The following is a 20,912-nucleotide window of genomic DNA, read 5'->3' on the forward strand; positions in this document are numbered from 1 at the left end:
TCTCAGCTCACTGCAGCCTTGACCTCCCAGGCTCAAGCAATCCTCCCGCCTCAGCTCCCCAGGTAGCTGGGACTACAGGCACCACGCCCGGCTAATTTTTTATGTTTTTTGTAGAGACGGGGTTTCGCCATGTTGCCCACTAAACTCAAGCAATCCACCTGCCTTGGCCTCCTCAAGTGCTGGGATCCAACTTTTCTTTACCCCTTGCCTTCTGAAGGTTCTATGTTGAATGGATACTTAAAATAGAATCAGCAAAAGAAAAATAACACCAGTGTAGGTCCAAGGCCCTGTAGGTAGTATGGTGGGATCCAAATCAAGTCACAGGCTTAAAAGAATATCAAGAAGAAAGCTAACCTGACTGCAGCATTAGCCCAGAATTGTTTAGGAACTAAGGGCCAGTGATACCTAACATATGCCACAAACAACTCATCAGGCCCTTCTCTTTGAGCCACGGAGAAGATAAGAGGTGAAAACAGCAAGGGGCTTGCTGCAACCCTGGCTCCTCCCTCTTAGGGAGTCCACAAGGCGGTATGCTTCTCCAGACCCAGGACCATTTTGGGCACTGGACATTTTGGTCTTTATAAACACCACCCTCAATATTTGTTTTCTCTCTTTTCACTGGCTACCAGGAAACTTAGGAGTATAGCTTTTGCCCACTTATAAGAACAATGAATACAGTCTTATGAACATGACTCCTGAATGCATCTTTTCTCTTTCCCTTCCTATTTCATACATTACCCAACTCATATCTTCATGGAAAAAGAAAAATCTTGGTTTAATGTCTGTTTTGGGCATTTCAAATTCACTGGTAAGCAATTAAGTAATGATCCTTAGGAAATCACAATAGTGGCTAAGATGAATGTTGGAATACTGCTTACTATGTGCCAGGCATCATTCTAAGTTCTTATCGTACTTCAGCTGACTCTCATTAATAGCCCTATGGACAGGAAAGCCCCAGAATGCCCTAAGTCCTATGTATCCCAGAATAGTGCTCCACACTTTTTTGGGGGGAGGGTTTGGTTTCGAGACAGGGTCTCGCTGTGTCGCCCAGGCTAGAGTAAAGTAGTGTAATCACAGTTCACTGCAGCCTCAATCTCACAGGCTCAAATGATCTTCCCACCTCAGCCTCCTGAGTAGCTGGGACCACAGACATGCTCTACCACCCACCCTGGCTAATTTTTATATTTTTACTTTTTTTGTAGAAACAAAATCTCCCTATGCTGCTCAGGCTGCTTTTGTACTCCAGGGCTGAAGCGATCCTCCCACCTCAGCCTCACATGGCGATGGTGTGACAGGCATGATCCCCTGCACCCGGCCTCTCTATATTGCTCTGATAATGCCATACTATTAAGACAAGACTTGGTGCACACATCCCAAACATGTGTATTATAAATTATGTACATATACTACTTTTATTATAATAGAAAATATACACATTTTGAGAGGATAAAAAAATCAGAAATGCAAATTTTCTTCCAGAACATTATAGACTGTCTTGCATTCCCCATTTTCAAGATGAGGGCTCTGTAAAGAGAGTGATTTGTCCTTCCCTGGGTTGCAGAGAAAATTAGACAAAAGGGCATATGCCAAGTGCCTCAGGCATCATGAATGCTCAGGAATGTTTCCCTCCCCACACAGCTGAAGAAAAGTAGCACTTAAAAAGCGAACATTTTTTAACCTCTATACTCAGCTTAGTGGTCAACAGGAAGATTTTAAAGTTAAAACACTGGACCAATGAATTAAAGATCAAACAAGAAAGGAACATAATGGCCGCTCATAAAAGTGAGTGGAAGGAAGAAGTGAATAGAAAAGGAAAAGGCAACTACCGTAGAGACGGCCTCCCGTGACTAACAACTTTTCAAATTAGGTTTCACTGCCACAGAGGAACTCGGATCAGGAAAAGATCAGAGACAAGTCAAAACAGCAAGCACACAAGTCCCTAGGCATCTTGACTGACAGGTGGCACCCCTCTCTCGTGTACCCACACCTCACACCCAACAGGCATTCAGGCCGCCAGGCCACATTTTGGATTTTCCCAAGTGACTAAGGGAAAGCCTGCACAATGAAACTGGCCTGCCTTAAACCTTTCTGGCCAGAAATGCCAGACTGTACTTTTCTCTCCACTCCTACCTAGGCCTGCCCACCTGCAAACTAACCAACCACAGAAAACAAAGTCCCTGGCTCACCTGCAGCCACAGCTTTTAACCTGAGAGGTCTAGTGAAGGCACTTAAGACACCTTGCCTGGAATGCCAACAGAATGTCCCAGGTGGGGCAATCCCCGTCCCTGCACGGTAAACTTCAGCTCCAGGGGACTTCTGGCTTCTCCTTCTGCAACTGTCCAGCCCCATCCAATGCACCACAAGGCCCTGCTCCCTCTCTGGCCTTGCGCTGGGAGCCCTGTGTGCTGGCTTATGACAGCCAGATCTCTGTACCAAATCTCTAGCTTGGTGCTCACCTGTGTTGCGCAATGCATGCTCTGCTTTGACATGCAGTGAGACCAGGGACCTGAGCCATGCATTCCTGGCTGCGTTCATCAGGCCCTTTGATTGTGGAAACACCTAAAGGAATAGCTCGGAGCAGGTGGTGCTGGAGGGGGAGGATGGAACCCACCACACTGCCCAACTGAGGCTGACACAGTGAAGAACAGTCTCCAGAGACAAGCCTAAGAATTTAAGTACCATGACATTTTCCAGAAGAAGCACAATGCTTTGGTAAAGTCTCACATAACCTGTGTACTGAATGCACAAACACTGGAGCTTCTCACACAGTCTAATGACCCTTTTCCAGATTTTGGAAAAGAGTTCTATCAGTGGTATCATTATGCACCCACAGCATACATCTTCCATCAGAGATGTCACTGTCATGTCTTAAACTCTTCTCAGTAACTGGCAACTTACTCGGACTCTCCACAGAAGACTATTTTGTAGTCCCACAGGTGGACAAGTTTTGACAATAGATGTTGTGCCTTATCATTATTGTCCCAGTACTGAACATGCTTGCTCCTGGTACATAGCAGGCACCAATAAATGCTTGCTATACCAATAGAACAGCCTGAAGACTCCAACCACAGTCTGAATAAAAGTACAGCAGGCTGTTTGCTGACTCAAATCATTGCCAAGAATTTCTTTCCCACATTAAGCATATTACCAAATTATATACATAAAGAAAAATTCTTCTCTTCACCCAAGAGATTTAAAAAAAGGCTTCTATAATTAAGGATGATTTTAAAAATTGCAGGCAATGTAGCAAAATGAATATTAACCCAGACTTGAAACAGTCTAAATAGTTATTACCAAATCAATTCCAAAGCATTTCAATTTAGTAGTGAGCAGGGTGATACAGGTGGTAACAAAGCAGCATTAGCATAAAATCAAAAGGACAGGATTTACAACAAGTCAAAAAGGTAAATAAAGTACAATTAATTCATCTTTGTGTGCCTCTGCATCTGATTATATCCCTTGGGACACAAAGTCCAGGAAATAAAAGGTCTAAAGCTACCTCTGGAATCACTTTCATTTTATAAGCCTAGCAGGAGGTAGGAGAGAGTCAAAGGAAGATAAAAAAAAATGATCACGACTGACTTTTAACATCCTAAGCAACCGAGCAGAAAAATAAATATTATCAAACTCTAGCAAGCACCAGCAGGATACTAACCAGGTGTCTAATATTTTACTGCAAGCTACTTTTACAGGAGAAGTATTTCTATGAAGGCATTCCCCTGTCTAAATGCATACCTGCCTCCCTGCTTCAAACTAAGCAAGAAGAAAACAAACGTAAGCATGAGGAAAGCAAAGTCAAGGCTGTCAGAAGAGCTCCAATTCTGAGCACTTTATCACCCAGAAAGCCACCTAGCCTGGTGGAATGTGGTGGCTCACGCCTGCCAGCTCAGGTGCTGAGAGTCGGGCAGGTAGATGACATACCTGCTCTGTGTGGCAGACACACCCAGTTGGGAAGAAGTAGGCACCGTTCCCTCAGGGTCCCCTCCCTTCATGGAACTGTCCTAGCACCACTTCTCCAAAGGAGGCAGATTCAGGACACTACAAAAACTCTGGAGATTACACATCTCAACAGGTAAAGGCAGATAAAAAAGAATGGAGCGGGTGACTGACGTAACGGCCCCTCCCTCAGTCAGAACAAGTCCTTCCTTCTCCTCTGCACATCTATCATTAATGGATAGGAAGGATTTCTTTTTATTTTCATAGGAAACCTGGGTTTTGTTTGTTCCTGCTCATCCAGGCTGTATCCTCTTTCTTCCTAAATGCAGAAATAGCCTATTTTCTTGAAACTAATACACACACTTAAAATTTTATGATATATACATAAACAAAAATTAAATATCATATTTATCTCAAAGCACTTTAAAACCTATTATTTTCGGTGATGCTTTGTTTGAAAATAAGATTGGTTTTCACATGTTCTAATTAAAACACATACTTTACATTTATTTCTAAACTGGCATTAATACAGCTTACAGTTTCCATTTGTAACAGCTGAAAGCAAGTCATATTCAAAGGAGTGTCACTAAGAAAAAATGTTTTCTCAGACAAGGAGGAAACACCGTTAAAAGCATACTTTGTAAAGTTTTTCCTTCAGCTGGGTTTCACATTGAGAAAATCTTCATATTGCAAATTTGAAAATCAGACACTAATTTCAAGGTAATGCCAATGATTTTAACATGTAAAGAGCAAGGAACTTCACTTAAAAAAATAAAAAAGACAACCACAGGGAATTCTGTTAATCCCATCCAGCTTGGACAGTATTTCTACATGACAGAATTATTATACTTCTAAAGACATTTATGTCGGAAGAACTTGAACCTCCTGAAAGAGGATAAAGTGGGACTCCCCTCTGGATAACATAATATAGTTGAAACAGGGGGTGTAAGGGGTCTACTGAGCCCCAGCCTCCAGAGAGGAAGACTGGAAGGGGCCCAATTAATTCTTCTACTGGTCACTAGCCTGTCTTTTCTCCTCCTAAGCAATGGAAACAGAACACAGGCAGGGCATCCTGATGAAAACATATACTTTATATTTCTTTCTAAACTGGGTGCCTGGGCATGTGGCAACACAAGCTTACTGTCTCTGCATCTGCTGGGCAAAAATATTTACGTTAAATATAACCAACATGATGGAAATCTGCTTAAAGAGTAGAGAGGTCCAGGAATTTTAAAGGATGGGTTAGCACTATCTGAAATTTCCCCCAACTGCCCTGAATAGACCATGTGGATACTGTACGTGGAAGCCTGCTTTGAGCCTCCTGCTGCCCAAAGCTCGCAAGGCCTCAGCAGCTGTGTGCACTTTGCACCAGTCCACCCCCAAAGCCTTTGCAATTCCAACCCCAGAGATACTGGCTGACAAGTATTAAACTATGTAAAATGGAAAACTAAACGGAAAGCCTCTTCCCGCCTTCTCCAGGTGCTATGTAACTGGGAGCATGGATCCTCACCAGCCTGTTTTACAAGCCACTGCTAGGTCTTCCAAAGCAGGAGGCCATCTCATCTTCATCTCTGTCCACTAAGGTCATGGTGCTCTTGAATACTTTACTTTGTGAAACACGTATGATGCCCAAAAGCTGCCATTCCCAGGCTACGCCTTCTAACAGGCACGTTCTTCAGATGGAAAAAGGCACACCCCTACTCCAGCAATCACAGAACCACGACTGAGTCATAGATACCTGCTCTGTGAAGAGGCAGTGGAACCTGCACACCCTGTATTGATTTAAGAGGAAGCTCTTCCCCCTTTATGTCCCCACCACTCCTGCCTCTTCAAAGACCTGCGACTACAGTCTGCCTGGAGAGGAAATTCTTGTGAATTTTCCTTCTCCTCCCTACCACACCTCCAGTGTGCCCCTGGCAACAGTTTCTAATTCTGCAGGTCACGGAAGGAGAGAGAACAGAGGACGTTGTCAACAGCAGTGCCTCCCTCTCATCCCTGTACAGCCCTTGCATTCTGCAGAAGAACACAGTGGGAGGCAAGGTCTCCAGAGATGGGGTCTTCTGGATGAGAGGGACTTACCAGCCGCTTCCTAATTCCTTCTGCTTTCACCTCCAGTTGCCACTTTTCATGCTCAGCCAAGTTAAAGGAACATGTTGGCTTGAGCAGAGGAAAAATGCAGCTTCAGTATCATGAAATGAACTACTCTGTCATCAAGGCAGAGCTTAAAACCCAGACATTGAAAGGTTTGACAAAGCCCACGTAGAATGGGGATCCTGCATGGCTTGTTTATTTATAAACTGAATGTTCCCTCCCCAGTGAAACTTGACAGTGGTAACACTTCTCTTTCCTTAATTTCTCATTTCCAGCACCATGCCAGGAACCTAGTAGATACCTGAAATAATGAGAACTCTGTTTATATCTGGAGATAAAATTAAATAACAAAAAATACACTGAAGGGGAATACTGAGGCACTATAGGGAGCATATAAGAAGGGTCTACATTCTGGCCAATATGATGAAACGTGTCTCTACCAAAAACACAAAAATTAGCTGGGTGTGGTGGTGCGTGCCTTAGTCCCAGCTACTCAGGAGGCTGAGGCAGGAGAATTGCTCAAACCTAGGACGCGGAAGTTGCAGTGAGCCAAGATTGCGCCACTGCACTCCAGCCTGGTGCCTGGCGACAGAGCGAGACTGTCTCAAAAAAAAAAAAAAAAGAAACAGTCTAATCAGTCAGCTACAGGGTGGGGCTGTATTAGATTAAATATTAAGAATCTCCTGGCTGGAGCAGTGGCTCACGCCTGTAATCCTAGAACTTTGGGAGGCTGAGGCAGGTGGATCACGAGGTCAAGAGATCAAGACCATCCTGGCCAACATGGTGAAACCCCGTCTCTACTAAAAATACAAAGCTTAGCTGGGCATGGTGGTGTGTGCCTATAATCCCAGCTACTTGGAAGGCTGAGACAGGTGAATCACTTGAACCTGGAAGGCAGAGGAGTGAGCCAAGACTGAACTCCAGCCTGGTGACAGAGCGAGACTCTGTCAAGAAAGAAAAAAAAAAGAAAAGAAAAGAACGAACCTCCTGCAGCACAACACAAAAAATCAAACCAGTACCATTTCTTTCCTGCTTAGAATACTTTAAAAATTGTGGCACTGTATCTCAATGAGAGAGAAAGAGAAATAAATGAATGGATGGCTCTCATTTATTAAAAGTTTGGGCCAGGCACAGCGGCTCATGCCTGTAACCACAGTACTTTGGGAGGCCAAGGTGGGAGGATTGCTTGAGGCCACAAATTTGAGACCAGCCTGGGCAACATAGTGAGTTAAAAAAATTTTTTAATGAGCTAAGTGTGGTGGCACATGCCTATAGTCCCAACTACTCGGGAGCCTGAGGTTGGAGGATTGCATTGGCCCAGAAGTTTAGCTGCAATGAGCTACAACTGCACCACTGCACTCCAGCCTGGGCAACAAAGCAAAACCCTGTCTCAAGAAAAGTTTGTAACAAAGTAAAAAAAAAAGAAATTTTTGGTTATAATCAGAGGCACGTAATGCCAACAGCCAGGATGTAAAAAAGAAAATGCCTGTCAAAACAATGCTGCACTGGCCACATCCTTGAAGATAAATTATCTGCAGGAGATAAAATTTCAGAAGAACCAAGAATAGTGTGAAGAAAGTCATCTCGTTATCTCAGAATAAATACCAAAGATCTATCTATGGTGGACAGCTCAGAAGAGACAGGGCATAAGAACAGAAGTAATGTCGGGAAAAATTAGCTGAACTAGACTAAACAGCAGCTGGGGAAGTGGGGTAAGATGAGAATGAGGAGTTAACAGAATAAGCTCACTGGAAGGCCTTCAAGCTGAGTGAAAGGAATTTAAATTTGCTACACAAAACTCAGCCCACCATTTATATGAAATGTCCAGAATAAGCTACAGAGACAAAAAGTATTAATATATTACTGGTTGACCAAGACTGGGGAGCTTGGGATAGGAAATAGAGTGTGCCTTCTAATAATGGTCACAGGATTTCTTTTGGGGATAATGAAAATGTTCTACAATCAGATAGTGGTGATGGTGATAGTTGCACAACTTTTTAAATATATTAAAAACCACCCAATGGTTCAAATGAGTGAATATTGTAGTATATGAATTTCATCTTAATAAAGCAATGAAGGCAAAATAAAACAAAAATACACTAAAGATTCTGATTCAGCTAAAAATTATGGCAAGAAGCTGCTTTCTTTAAGCTGAGGGGCCCCTCACAAAGCTACAGTGAGGTCTACACCAGAGAGCCCATAACCCAATCCCAGGAATCTCACAGACCTTCTGGGGCAACCTCCAAAGTGCAAACTGGATGAACCTGCTGCCTGTTTTTCCAAATTACACTTAGAAGAAATCACAGGTGACTAAAGAAAATAAGGATTTCAAATGTGGTTCATTCTATTTGATTACATATTAATGTGGAAGTGGCATTCAGTCCACAATAAAACATAAACTATCCCTCAAAGACATGTGCATAACTCAGCAAAGGGGGAGTTAAATCTTTCAGAAGAGCTCTACTGTGAAACTGCAATATAATCTTGGAACAGAGGAAGCCCTGAACAAACCCTCCAGGGCCCCCCCGCCGATCTGTTATCTGAAAGGTACCTAGCGAGACACCTCAGTTACACACAGACACTGGAATCTACCTGCAAAACATAAATGCAGTCTGTCTGGGATGGCATGTAAAAATAAAGACTCTTAAATTCCATAGATGATTCTAATACACACCTGGGACTGAAAACTACTGTATTAATCAATATCTTAATTTTCTACAGAAAGAAAAGGTGCAAAAAGGTAAATTAAATGTTGCTCAAGTCACTTGGCAAATTGGCCTAAAAGTCAGGACTGGAACCCATGTCTCCTGACCCCCAAACTTCAGGACAACCACGTTTACTGTGTGAGTGTGGAGGCTCAGGGAGGTTATCCTTAAAAAATGCTGGCCTCAAAAGGCAGAGAGATCCCGTGATTAAAAAACTACAGAACATACGCCTGAGCTATCATCAGGGAAATATGTGATCTTGAGATTGGGCTAAGATGACGTCTTAATATGCAGGAATTTCATTGCTGTGCCATGTGCCCCAGTGGGACCTGATGTGCAACAAATGGAACTTAATATGGAGGAGCAAAGATTTTTGTAATTTCACAGGCCAGATCTGATCTGGAATTCCTTTTTTTAAACAAATAAGCTGAGTGTTATAAAGTAAACATCAAGGAATATTAAAAGCCAATGCTTCATTCTCTCAGCTACACATGGAACCAGTGCTGCCTGCAAAGAACAGAGCAGGCCCTGGCAGACTGACCTTCACAGACCATGCTAAAACCCTCTGAGGAAGTGCCTGGTGAATGCTCTGGTTGACGAGCTTCGAGCCATTACATTACCGAGCAGTGTGCTTCTTACCTATAATTCCACTGTCCTTGCTTTCCAGGGTGGAACTAGGGCTGCTAATGGTCTCACAGGGACTTTTGTTGGCTGCCGTCTTGCTGACACAGCTATTCAAGGTTGAGCAGGGGCTATCGGTGCTAGGAGATGCGGTGCTGCTTGTTAGTGTGGAGCAAGGACTGATGCCTTGGCTCAGAGCTGTGCACTGCAAGACGAACGGAAGGAGGAGTTAGCACGGCTTACACAGGATGCTTCGACACATGCTTTTGTTTTTGACGCTAAAACAATAAAACTAAGAACAGGAAAACGGAAGTTTTAAAAAAAAATCTGAAGAGATGTGTGTATAGATATGGATACATGGAGCTATATCTATATAAATGTATATGTGGTCTTCCCAATTTTAAGGGAGAAATACCTTTCTTCTGTTCCCCTCCTTTGTGATTTTCCTTTTTATTAAAAGGTCAGTCTTAACAATAATTTAGTGAGAATGCACATTTGTAAAAGAGAAATGGCAAACAGGCAAACTTCCTTTCATTTGAAGTCTGCAGAAGACAAATGGGTTACTTGACCTCTGTACAGAAAACCTGGGAACTCTTTTTTTTGTAATGTTTCATGAGCACAGCAACCTGATTCAATTCCTAAAGATTTATGGGCTCTGCAATCAGGGGATGGAGACTGGTGACCACTGCAGTCTCAATCAACGCATGACACCCTCCCTTGCAGAGAAGAGACCTTCACCAGGGGTAGAGGCTCCATTCTGCATTGCTATTCAGACGCACACATCACATCTGGGAAGTGGCAGGGTGCATGCTGCTGCTCCCTTGGAGGGAGAAGTGCTCTCCTGATAGATGAACCATTTGATCTCATCTTATTTTGTCTCTGCCTCATCTCCTATAAATCTTTTCCTCACCCCAGTGAACCTCCAAAATCTCAACAGCTAAAAAAGCACAGGAAAGCATATACCAAAGCAACCAGATGAGAACAATGGTGCTATAAAGGTAAAAGTACTAGTATCATTATGAAGGAATTCTTTTAGCCTCTTTAATTCACATAGCCAATATTCTCTGGGTGGTGACTAGAAGGTTAACGTAGACATTTTCTTATGTTCTGCTTCTTTCTGCTTTTCCCCACCTCCCCACTACAAAAACCCAGAACCACACTGTTGAAATAAATTTCAGTACACAACAGCCCAGAACTCATTTAACTGAACAATGACTTCCCCACTCAAGGAAAGGGAGAAGATGGTTATTGCTTCATTCATCCTCTGAAGAGGTATGCAATGTAGTATCTTCCTCGGGCATTACCATGGTTTCATTTTTGTCTTCAATGGTTATGTGTGTGGCACTTGGGATCCCTTCTCCCAGTAAAAATCCCAGCCTTGTCAACAGTTCTTGAGCTGCCGGCGAACAGCTCGGTTCATTATCGGCCTTTGCTTCTGGAACAAAGAAAGAAAACAATGAAGATGGCCCCCTGGGGAACTTCAGTATGCATCTGGATGAGTTCACACTACAGCTGCTTGTCTGGCGATTTTGTGTGTTTTTATAAAATTCGCACAAAGTTTGACAATGTGGCCTGTCCTCTAGCAATACATTCTAATTAAGGGACTGTGACAGGTTAAGGAAACAGTAAAACAAAAACTCCAAGTGCAAAGGGTGAATCAAAAAAGCCCAGTGTTATCTGACGGCAATTCCTAATTCCGTGTCATGTGAAAACGGGTACTCCAGACACCTGATTGTGTAAGAAAAGGCCAATCCTTCATGTTACCCTTATAGAGTGCAGGGTGGCTAACGCCCACAGGAGGTTGAAATAAAGCAAAACCCTAGGGGCATGCTGGTAGAGACCCAGGATATTTAGGGTAAAACTGAAATCCAAGCTCTCATTAAACAAGACAGGAGCAAGACAGTGGAAACTTTGATGGAAAACTTGCTGTGCACATCCCACAATAGAAGTCAAAACCAGGATTTCAACTTGACGGTCAATCGTGGAGAATCCACACTGAAACAAAGATTTAAAATCACAGTGAAACCTGTCCCGAGAGACAGGACCCAGTATCACACTGTTGTCCATGTAAAGATGTAGAAAAATCAAGCTACTTTCTCAGAATGCTGCACAGCAATGCTGGGAAAGCCCAATTTTCTCGGGTTCCCCTTGAGGTTGGTCATCCGGCTTTTTGTACTTAAGAGAATTTTATGGTTGGATTTAAATGTTGAGCTGTAGGTTAATCCTGTACCTAAAAAGCCCAAAGGCACTTAATTATGGCCAAGAAATAAAATGATATCCACATCCTTCTAACACTTCTCACCTTCCAATATCAGTTTGCATCAGGGGATGAAAAATGTACAAAGCAAGCTGCTTACAGAAGTTAGAACTTAACAATAAGTAACCTATGACATAGTCATTTAATATTTTGCTCTTGTTTATAAATTATCTAGGTACCTAGACTCACATGAAGCTATTTTGCTTAGATGTAAAAATCTGCAGATAATGGGTACAGGTCTTAGAAAAAATAAAATGAGGAAACAACACAGTGATGTTGCCACTGAGCTACAATAGCATCAATAAAGTTCAATGCTCACTTTGCCTTTTGTAAGGAAACACAAAAATCAAAATAAGCAAAGCTTTTGCAAAGACCCTCTGTCTTATTCTCACTCACATATCAGTTTTGCAAGTCATGCACCCAGGACGGCAGCTACAAGGAAAACTACACTGGCAGCATCTTCAAGAAAGGAAAAGTGTCCCACCCCTTGCTTGCTCGCAAAAGCTCCTAACATTTGGGGTAGGAAGAATGGTTTGCCAGCTTGGATGATTTTTATTTGCTCTGGAAAACTGCAGGGTTACGGAAACCAAGGCTTGAATGGGGTTAAAAGAGCCCTGATGCTTCTGGATCATGTGAACAAAACAAGAAGGGCAACGGCTCCAAGCCAGCACAGGGAAAGGGAGCCACCCCAGGGTGGGTCGACCACATGCCAAAGCCGCTCTACAAGAGGTCCCTTCCTACCTTAAAGCACATTTTGATTCTCAAAGTAGCTGGGCATTTGGGAAAGGAGGGCGGGGACCAAACCAGATCAACACACCCAGGCACACCCAAGGGCTGAGGCCCTCAGAACAGGATGGCACTGCCCTCCCTCCGCCCCTGCCCCAGGCCCAAGCACAGCAGCTACTTTATCTCAGGTGGCAGCTGGGCTGGAGGGAGGGAAAAGGACGCAGATGGAAAGGGGAAGAAGTGAGTGAGAGGGCAGCTCTTAGCTGTTTCTCCACTCCACACTCCACTTCCCTTTCGAAACAATCTCCACACTGCTCCCGATTGTGATTATGCCCCAGAACATCTAGCTTCTGGTTCAACCTGAAACACTCTGGGGAGAGAGCCAGAAACGACTCCCAGTTGGCAGCTGCTGTGTAGGCACAGAGAGCAGCTGCATGAGCTTGGCTCCACAGAATTCACCTGGACAACAAACAGGGCCATGCCTGCGGCTCACTTGGGACTGGCAGGAGGACCCTGATCCTGTGTAGGTCCTTCGTGCAGCAGGAGGATTGCAACACCCCAGCACAGTTGCCACCACACCCACAGTGTGCCTGCAGATACTCCAGGTTCTCAAGTGTTTCATTATTTTAAAATCCAGAAACAACTTACCATCTAACCCACTTCAGTTAAGTTAGGGAGCAGTTGAATTGAAAAGGGACACCCAGGCTGGGTACGGTGGCTCACACCTGTAATCCCAGCACTTTGGGAAGCTGAAGCAAGTAGATCACCTGAGGTCAGAAATTCGAGAGTGGCCTGGACAACACGGCGAAACCCCGTCTCTACTAAAAATATAAAAATTAGCTGGGTGTGGTGGTAGGCACTTGTAATCCCAGCTACTCGGGAGGCTGAGGCAGGAGAATTGCTTGAACCCAGGAGGTAGAGGCTGCAGTGAGCCGAGATTGTACCACTACACTCCAGCCTTGGCAACAGAGCAAGACTGTCTCAAAAACAAAACAAAACAAAACAAAAAAAGGAAAAGGGACACCCAAATTCATGATTAACTGTTCTCTTAACTGTATGAACTGGACTTTGTTGATATCCAAGTTCTAAACCCTTACCCAGTGTTGAGATGAATGAACAGACGTTATTTACTTCATGTTTATATCCATTAAGGTACTGCAATTTTATTTCCTCCAAAGGCTTCCTACCTGTCTTTTCATATTCTGTGTTCTAAAATGTCATCCCAGTGATCTTCCCCTTAAAAGTCCCCTTCAGTATGAATTCCTTAATCCACATGAAGCTGTCTGAATCTCTTCCTCCCTAATGCACAGAGCCCTCTCTCACTGAACTTCTCACTCTGGCAGAAGGATCCCTGGGAGAAGTGTCACTGAGCCATCTTGGGAGAGATGAGTTGCTTAGGAACTCACATGGATACACTGTGAAATGGAAATACATTTCTACTTGCATACTGTTCACTAAATATTGAGATTGGAACAGCCAGATGGTTCTAAGCTAGTTACTACAAAAGCACCTCCAAGTCAAATTCAAATGGACTACTCTAAATAGCCAAGTCTATTTTCATTCATGTAGTTAATATTAAGTCACTTATCAATAATGGGTGTACATTACCCAATACCAGTGGGATAAGGGATGGAGAGAAGACTTCACTTTACATTTCACAGATTTAAATATCCAAAGACTATATGATGGCTATATTTGGAGTTGAGAGAATAATTGGCCTCACATGCCCTAGGAATTCATTAGCAAGTGGAAAGCGAATATTCCTCCCCGTAGCACATCCATGGAACCCTAGGTATCGCACAACATAAAAGGCTTACTGCATGGAGAAAGGTAAAGGGAAGTCCCTGAATCACTTCCTGCCTGCCTCTATTCAGCTACTCACCCCCTGGTGGACTATACTTGGGGGCACAGATGCTAAGGGGCAGTCGACAAACTGACCAGCTCCCCAACTACTGCCATCATAACTTCAAACCATCAGTGCCCTTTCAGTCATCTTCTTATCCTCCCCACTGTCTGGGAAGCCAGGGTGTTCTCAGTGCTAACCACCATCCAGATCTTTTTGGGTATTGAATTTTTCTCAAGTGCACTTTCTTAGTGAGGGTACCCACTTCCTACAGGTTGTGAGGCTCAAAACAAATGTGTATGAGAAACAGCTTATAAACCACAAGATGCTACAGAATTGGTCATTATGTCTACCAACTTAAACACCAAGAGCCCACACTTCCTTGCTATTATTTTCTGGTTTTATAAGTTCATATTTTATTTTCAAGTGTGCTTATATAGCTTTCTGGTAGTAATTTTTCTGCTTCAAATATGTTTTTTTAAACTCACTATTCCATAACAAACACTCTTTCTGCTTACCAAATCATCCCAATTTGGCCTGCACCTTACTGCTTTCATTCATTTTCCATTCCAATCATTCCCTCTTCTTAAAGCCAGTGGGGGAGTGCAGGTCCCTAGTGATGACCGAGTATCATTCCACAGAGAAGAGTCTCTCCTCCACTCTTGTCCTCCCCTCAGACTCTAAAGAACACCAAGTATTGTTGACGACATTCATCAGTTCACTATGTGACCTTGAACAACTGACTTAATTCCAAGTGTCCGAGATAGCACTTGTGAATCAAGTCTGCTAAATGAGACAGGCCCTTGGTTTGACATTAATCCTCTGCCTCTATCTATCCATGACCTGCTTCTTCCTTAACCTCCTGCCTTCCGTGACTCCTACTTCAAGTATTTTCCCTGTTTCTGCCTGCTCCTTCTCAGCCATCAATTCCCAGACTCCTTAGATTTCCAAAAACAGTATTTAAAAAGGAACATCGGCCAGATGCCGTGGCTCATGCCTGTAATCCCGGCACTTTGGGAGGCTGAGGTGGATGGACTACCTGAGGTCAGTAGTTCGAGACCAGCCTGGCCAACATGGAGAAATCCTGTTTCTACACTCCAGCCTAGGTGACAGCGCAAGACTCCATCTCAAAAAAATAAAAATAAAAAGGAACATCTATCCATGGACCTGTTCTGTTTCTGTCAATAATTTGTTGTTTCTGGTCTGCAATACTAAAACATAGTTATCATGCAGTTACCTTCAAAATTTTCATGTCATCCACTCCATATTGATATTGTCACCAAACTTACTATTTCTGTCAAACTGCCTCCTGAATTAGCCTTTTATTCTTTAGCATCCACCACTCAACTCAAAGTCTCATCCTGTTAAGTCTAGAGGACTATCAGAGTTCAGATCAATGTCCTCATTTCTGTTTTTATTTTCTCCCTCTCTTTTCCTTCCTCTAAAGCCAGAAGGTTCTTAAACTTCTTGGTCTCAAGATTCAGTCTTAAAAACTGGGGACTGCAAAGAGCTTTGGCTTATGAGGGTTATGTCTATTGATATTTATCATACTAAAAATTAAAACTAAGAATTTTTAAACTGTTAATTCATTTTAAGGTTATAAAATTTCAAGTTAACAATTAATATTTTAATTTAAAAACTAATTTTTAATTTTTATGGGTACATAGGTAAAAAGCTGTACTTTCTATTTTAAAGATTAGTTAGTAAGAATGGCATTGTTTTTATAATTTTACAAACTTTAATGTCCAATTTAATAGAAGACAGTTGGATTTGCCTAACTGCTTCTGCATTCAATCTGTGGGGATCAGTTCTTTTGGTTCAAGCATGTGAAGAACTGCAGCCTCAGACAGATATGTAACTGAGAAAGAGAGAAGTCTTTTCAGTTTATTATAGATATTCTTCTCTGACACCTAGCCAAACCTTGACAATCAGCCTTCTCTCTCTTTTTTTTTTTTTTTGAAACGGGTCTCACTATGTTGCCCAGGTTGTTTACAAATTCCTGGGGCTCAAGCAATCCTCTTGCCTCAGCCTCCTAAAGTGCTGGGATCATAGGTGTGAGCTACTGCGCCCAGCCAACAAACAGCAATTCCTTAAAGGTAAGTTCCACTGTTGACTCAATCTGCATCAATGAATTTTTTGTACTGCTAAAGTAAGATCCAGTGGTCTGTTTCACACTTTAAATGGATCTTTTACCCATGCAAGATTGTGTAACATTACGCATTGGGTCATTTGGAAAATAATGGTTTTGCAGATCTTGCAAATGTTGACAAGTTTTATTACATAATATTAAAGCATCACATTACCAGAGATCTCAATTGAAAAGTCTTGGGAAACCATCAAACTCAATGTGACAGATGTAAAATTTCTCAGAAAACCTAATTTTCATTTGAAAGGTCAAGTTTTATCATTGGCAACTAATCCTGTCCGGTTTTTTTTTTTTTTTAATCTAAGTGCCAGGCTAATTTCATTCCTTTTAAAGAAAAAGTGTACCAAATACCTACTTCAGAATAACCATGGTTTGTCAGTCATTCTTTCAAATAAAACCTATGCTCCATTTTAAAAGTAGTGAGTTCAGCTTGCAATTCAATCATACAAGTGCTCTGTCTTGAGACAGCCATCAGACTTCAGAGCATGCAGAAAGGCTCTGCACAGACTTCCCATTTCATCACACAGAATATTAAAAAGATGGGTCTTTGAGGGTCAAGATTTAATAACATTACTTTTCATGCTTCATCAAGGACATTCTTCAGTGAATTATTTGTGATGCCAGCATGTGGCAGTGACGAACACCAGGACTACTAGTGTAGCCAGTGCCTTGACATATACTAAGGTATCAGAAGTTTTACTGACAATTGCTTTTGCAGCATCAGTGCGAAATGTCAATACAAGGGAAATGTAAATACCTTCTCAGTGTTATTATAAAAGGGTTTTGGATTATTATAAAAAGAGTTTTCACATCACAAACCCCTGAAAGTGTCTTGAGGACACCTAGAAGTCCACAGCCTCCACTTTCAGAACTTCTGAATGAAGTCTGTAATTGTGTTAAATGAAAACCACAGCTGCACACATCTCTCATCCTAGTAACTGATCTCCCAGCTTGATCTGCTTTATTTCTTGGGGGTAAAAGAGGGCTCTATCCTCACTAATTCCATTTCCTTATCACATACCTGTAACCTCAATTCACAGACCTTCACGAGTCCCCTGAAACAGCCCTGTTAAGCACAGTAACTTTTCTTTTTCCTTTTTTTGTAGTACACCTTCTCTTCTGATTTTCCTGTAGATCTACGGCCTTGCAAGTACTCTGTCCTGCAAGGGAGAAAGTGGCAATTGTCGTAAGTGACACACAGAGGGAAAAATCTAGGATTCCCAGAATACTGTGGTCTTGTGGGGTCTTTTCCTGTCCCTCTTGCTGGTGCTCCTTGCACCTTAGTCCCAGCTCACAAATGAAATACCAGTTTCTCAGCCCTTTTTTGTCAATGACCTGTTTCCCTAATCCAACTTGCCTAGTCTCACCAGCATTACCCCCAAGCAAACGGCTGACCAGTTTATAACCTGAGTTCTTTCTTGAGACCCAGTTTGATCTTCCAACTGGTGGCTGGACACTTGCCAAGATGTTCCATCAGCACTTCAAAGTCTACATGCCTGAACTGAACTCAAACCAAAACAGTCCCCACTCCTCCAGTGTCCCTTAATGTGGTCTCAAAGGCATGGAGTTGTTGTCTCTGTCTCTTCCGGCTCCCAGGTACTTGTGATTCCTCAAGAATCTTCCAATCACCACCTCTTCTTCCCTGAACCTGATCTAACTTGAGACTTTATCACCTCACTTAACTACTGAAACCACTTTTCAATCGTTCTTAACCCTAGTATCTTTCCAGTCCCACTCCATCCTACTCTGCTGCCATGTGCTATAATCTGAATGTCTGTGTCTCATGAATGGGATTAGTGTCCTTATAAAAGAGGAAGCTTCTCTGTCTCTTCCACTATGTAAGGTTACAGCAAAAAGACAGCTGGCTGTCTATGAATCAGCAAGTAGGCCTTTGCCAGACCCCAAATCTGCAGAGTACCTTGATCCTAGACTTTCCATCCTCCACAACTCTAAGAAATAAATTACTGTTGTTTATAAACCACTCAGTTTATGGTATTTTTGTTAAGAGTAGCCCAAACTGACTAAGACAACAGGTAAATCTTAAGGCACAGTTCCAATGAAGTCTTTCTGTGCTCATAATCTCCAGCTGCTGGCCAGGAGCGGTGGCTCACGCCTGTAATCCTAGCACTTTGGGAGGCTGAGGTGGGTGGATCACTTGAGGTCCGAAGTTTGTGACCAGTCTGGCCAACATGGTGAAACCCCATTTCTACTAAAAATACAAAAATTAGCCAGGTGTGGTGGTGGGTGCCTGTAATCCCAGCTACTTGGGAGGCTGAGGCAGGAGAATCACTTGAACCCAGGAAGTGGTGGTTGCAATGAGCTGAGACTGTGCCATTGCACTCCAGTCTAAGCAACAAGAATGAAATCCGATCTAAAAAAAAAAAAGAAAGAAAGAAAGAGAGAAAGAAAGAGAAAAGAACCTCTGTCTGCTGAACTCCCAATTCATCACATAGCTTGGATTAGTCATTACTTTCTCCTTTATTATACTCACTCTGTATATAGGTCTTTAATCCCCTGCCAGACTCTAAGGCTTCATGAAGACAGAACCCATGCTTGATAAGCCATCTCAAATAGCATCTAGCATAGTGGTTTTCACAGCATAGAAGTTTAATACTTATTCAAGGAAATGCAGAATGACTGGATATACTACTTCCAGGAGGCTCTCTTCTATGTGCACATACCAGGTATGCCCCTTTTCTGTACTTCCATCAAATAAAACCTCATTCAACTGTTGGTTGAAATGGTACATCGCCATTCTAAGAAGCTGAAAACTAAAGATAAAGCAGGATTGATGTTACCTCTTGGGAAAGAAAGGGTTTTAAGAAATAAAACATGACTATGCATTTTCTTCAATCATACTCTTTTTTTTTTTTTTGAGACAACGTCTCACTCTGTCTCCCAGGTTGCAGCGCAATGATGTGATCATGGCTTACTGCAGCTTCCACCTCCCTGGCTCAAGCAATTCTCTCACCCCAGCATCCTGAGTAGCTGGGACTACAGGCACGCACCACCATGACTGGCTAATTTTTTTTTTTTTTGGTAGATAGGCGGTCTTGCTACATTATCCAGACTGGTATCCAACTCTTGGGCTTAAGCGATCCTCCTGCCTTGGCCTCCCAAAGTGCTAGGATTATAATCGTGAGCCACCACACTCAGCCCCATTATGCTTTATACCTCGTTAATCCTCTATATCTGTTTGACTGTCTAAAATGGTAATAAAAAACATAAGGTGTCAAAATATTTATTATTTAAGCATATAACTAAAGACCCCTTCCTCCCAGAAGATAGTTTCACATTGAATTATTCTGTTTCATATGTGTTAGTTTTATTTGCTAGTTAGACTGCAAGGAAAAAAGTTCCATCATTGACTGTCACAAAGATATCATTTAAAAAAAAGTTGCATCATATTTTGAGATTGATCTTCACAGAGCAATGACTCATGAGACTAAAAACTTTCTCACCCTTCCTCAAAGCTTGCTCAAGTAGCTAGAGATATATTAATGTAAACCTAAATAAATTATGGTTGCCCCTAAATCAAAGAAATAAAGCTGTGGATTCTGTTATAATAATCATCTCTAATTTATCTGGATTTTTCCCCCTTAAGGTAGATATTATTTTGTGGGTAAATGAGTTGCCCCCTAAACATTATATGTTGATTTAGCAATAGGAAGCTTACTTATTAAGAACTTATTCTATCTGACACACAGCTTATTAGAACCATTTGACAGGAAAATGGGCTTTGCATTTTGTTTGACGACTTTATTAAGTCATCAGTTTTTGCAAGAGTAGAAAACACTGTGTTTCGAAAATATTGTAAAATACTAAGAATGTTTTTTCCTAAAAGATGTTTCCAGGTAGATACAAACTTCATTATTTATTTATTATTTTTTAAAGAGACAAGGTCTCACTATGCTGCTCAGGCTGGTCTCAAACTCCCAGTCTCAAGCAATCCTCATGCCTCGGCCCCCTGAATCACTGGAATTACAGGTGTGAGCCACAGTGCCCAGGTTGCAAGCTTTAACAAACAGGTTCTTTACTTATAAAAAAAATTCATCTCATATTATTGAACCCATACTTTCCAGAAGGCTAAACCACGCATCACACATAAATGCAATTACTTAGAAACTAATAAGCAAATTCAAAATGTTCTTTGTTTGTTTTCCTTTGATTTAACTTCCAAACAGACGCTAAGAATCAAGACTTGACGGAGCTACACAACCAAAGCAAAAGTGAGGCAGGAAAGAGTATTTCAAGCATTTAGAAATAAGCTGATATTTCGTGAGTCCATGGGAAATTTCCAAAGCACTTCCCAGGAGCTGCTTTCAGTGGAGTGTTAGTATGGTGAATACTGGCATGCTATTATTGACAGCACTCAGAAGGGTCTTAGAAACTTAAACAAGAATGCCCAAGGGAAATATAGATAACAGAAGACCACATTTTAAAGTAAAACTTAAGTGATGATGCTGATATTAAACCCTAAAAATGAGGGTTTGCCCATCATGCATCTGTACACACCTGGGTTAGCACTCAAACTCAATTAGTTTTAGTTGGCTCTATCGTTTCCTTTGGGTTCAATGATCTGGATAA

At 42.1% G+C, this 20,912-nt stretch overlaps 1 protein-coding gene across 11 annotated transcripts in view; it reads right to left on the bottom strand.

The window, feature by feature from the left end:
* TANC1 (tetratricopeptide repeat, ankyrin repeat and coiled-coil containing 1) overlaps window positions 1-20,912 on the bottom strand; it is a 251,585-nt gene that overhangs the window by 70,819 nt on the left and 159,854 nt on the right. For 6 of the 11 annotated variants that reach the window (XM_021665895.2, XM_064382718.1, XM_064382724.1 and 3 more), the window contains 2 exons: window positions 10,658-10,788; window positions 9,372-9,558 (listed from right to left, as the gene is read on the bottom strand). The exons of 2 other annotated variants lie outside the window; for them this stretch is intronic. In XM_021665895.2, the coding sequence (XP_021521570.2) occupies window positions 9,372-9,558; window positions 10,658-10,788 (318 nt within the window). Of the gene's footprint in view, window positions 1-9,371; window positions 9,559-10,657; window positions 10,789-17,346; window positions 18,295-20,912 lie in introns of those variants that run through there. 3 more of the 11 variants (XM_064382723.1, XM_064382722.1, XM_064382728.1) reach the window with 2 other exon arrangements.

The sequence above is a fragment of the Aotus nancymaae genome, unplaced genomic scaffold, assembly GCF_030222135.1.
Source record: "Aotus nancymaae isolate 86718 unplaced genomic scaffold, 86718_ANA_hifiasm-v0.15.2.pri h1tg000029l, whole genome shotgun sequence".
NCBI classification, from domain to species: Eukaryota; Metazoa; Chordata; class Mammalia; order Primates; family Aotidae; genus Aotus; species Aotus nancymaae.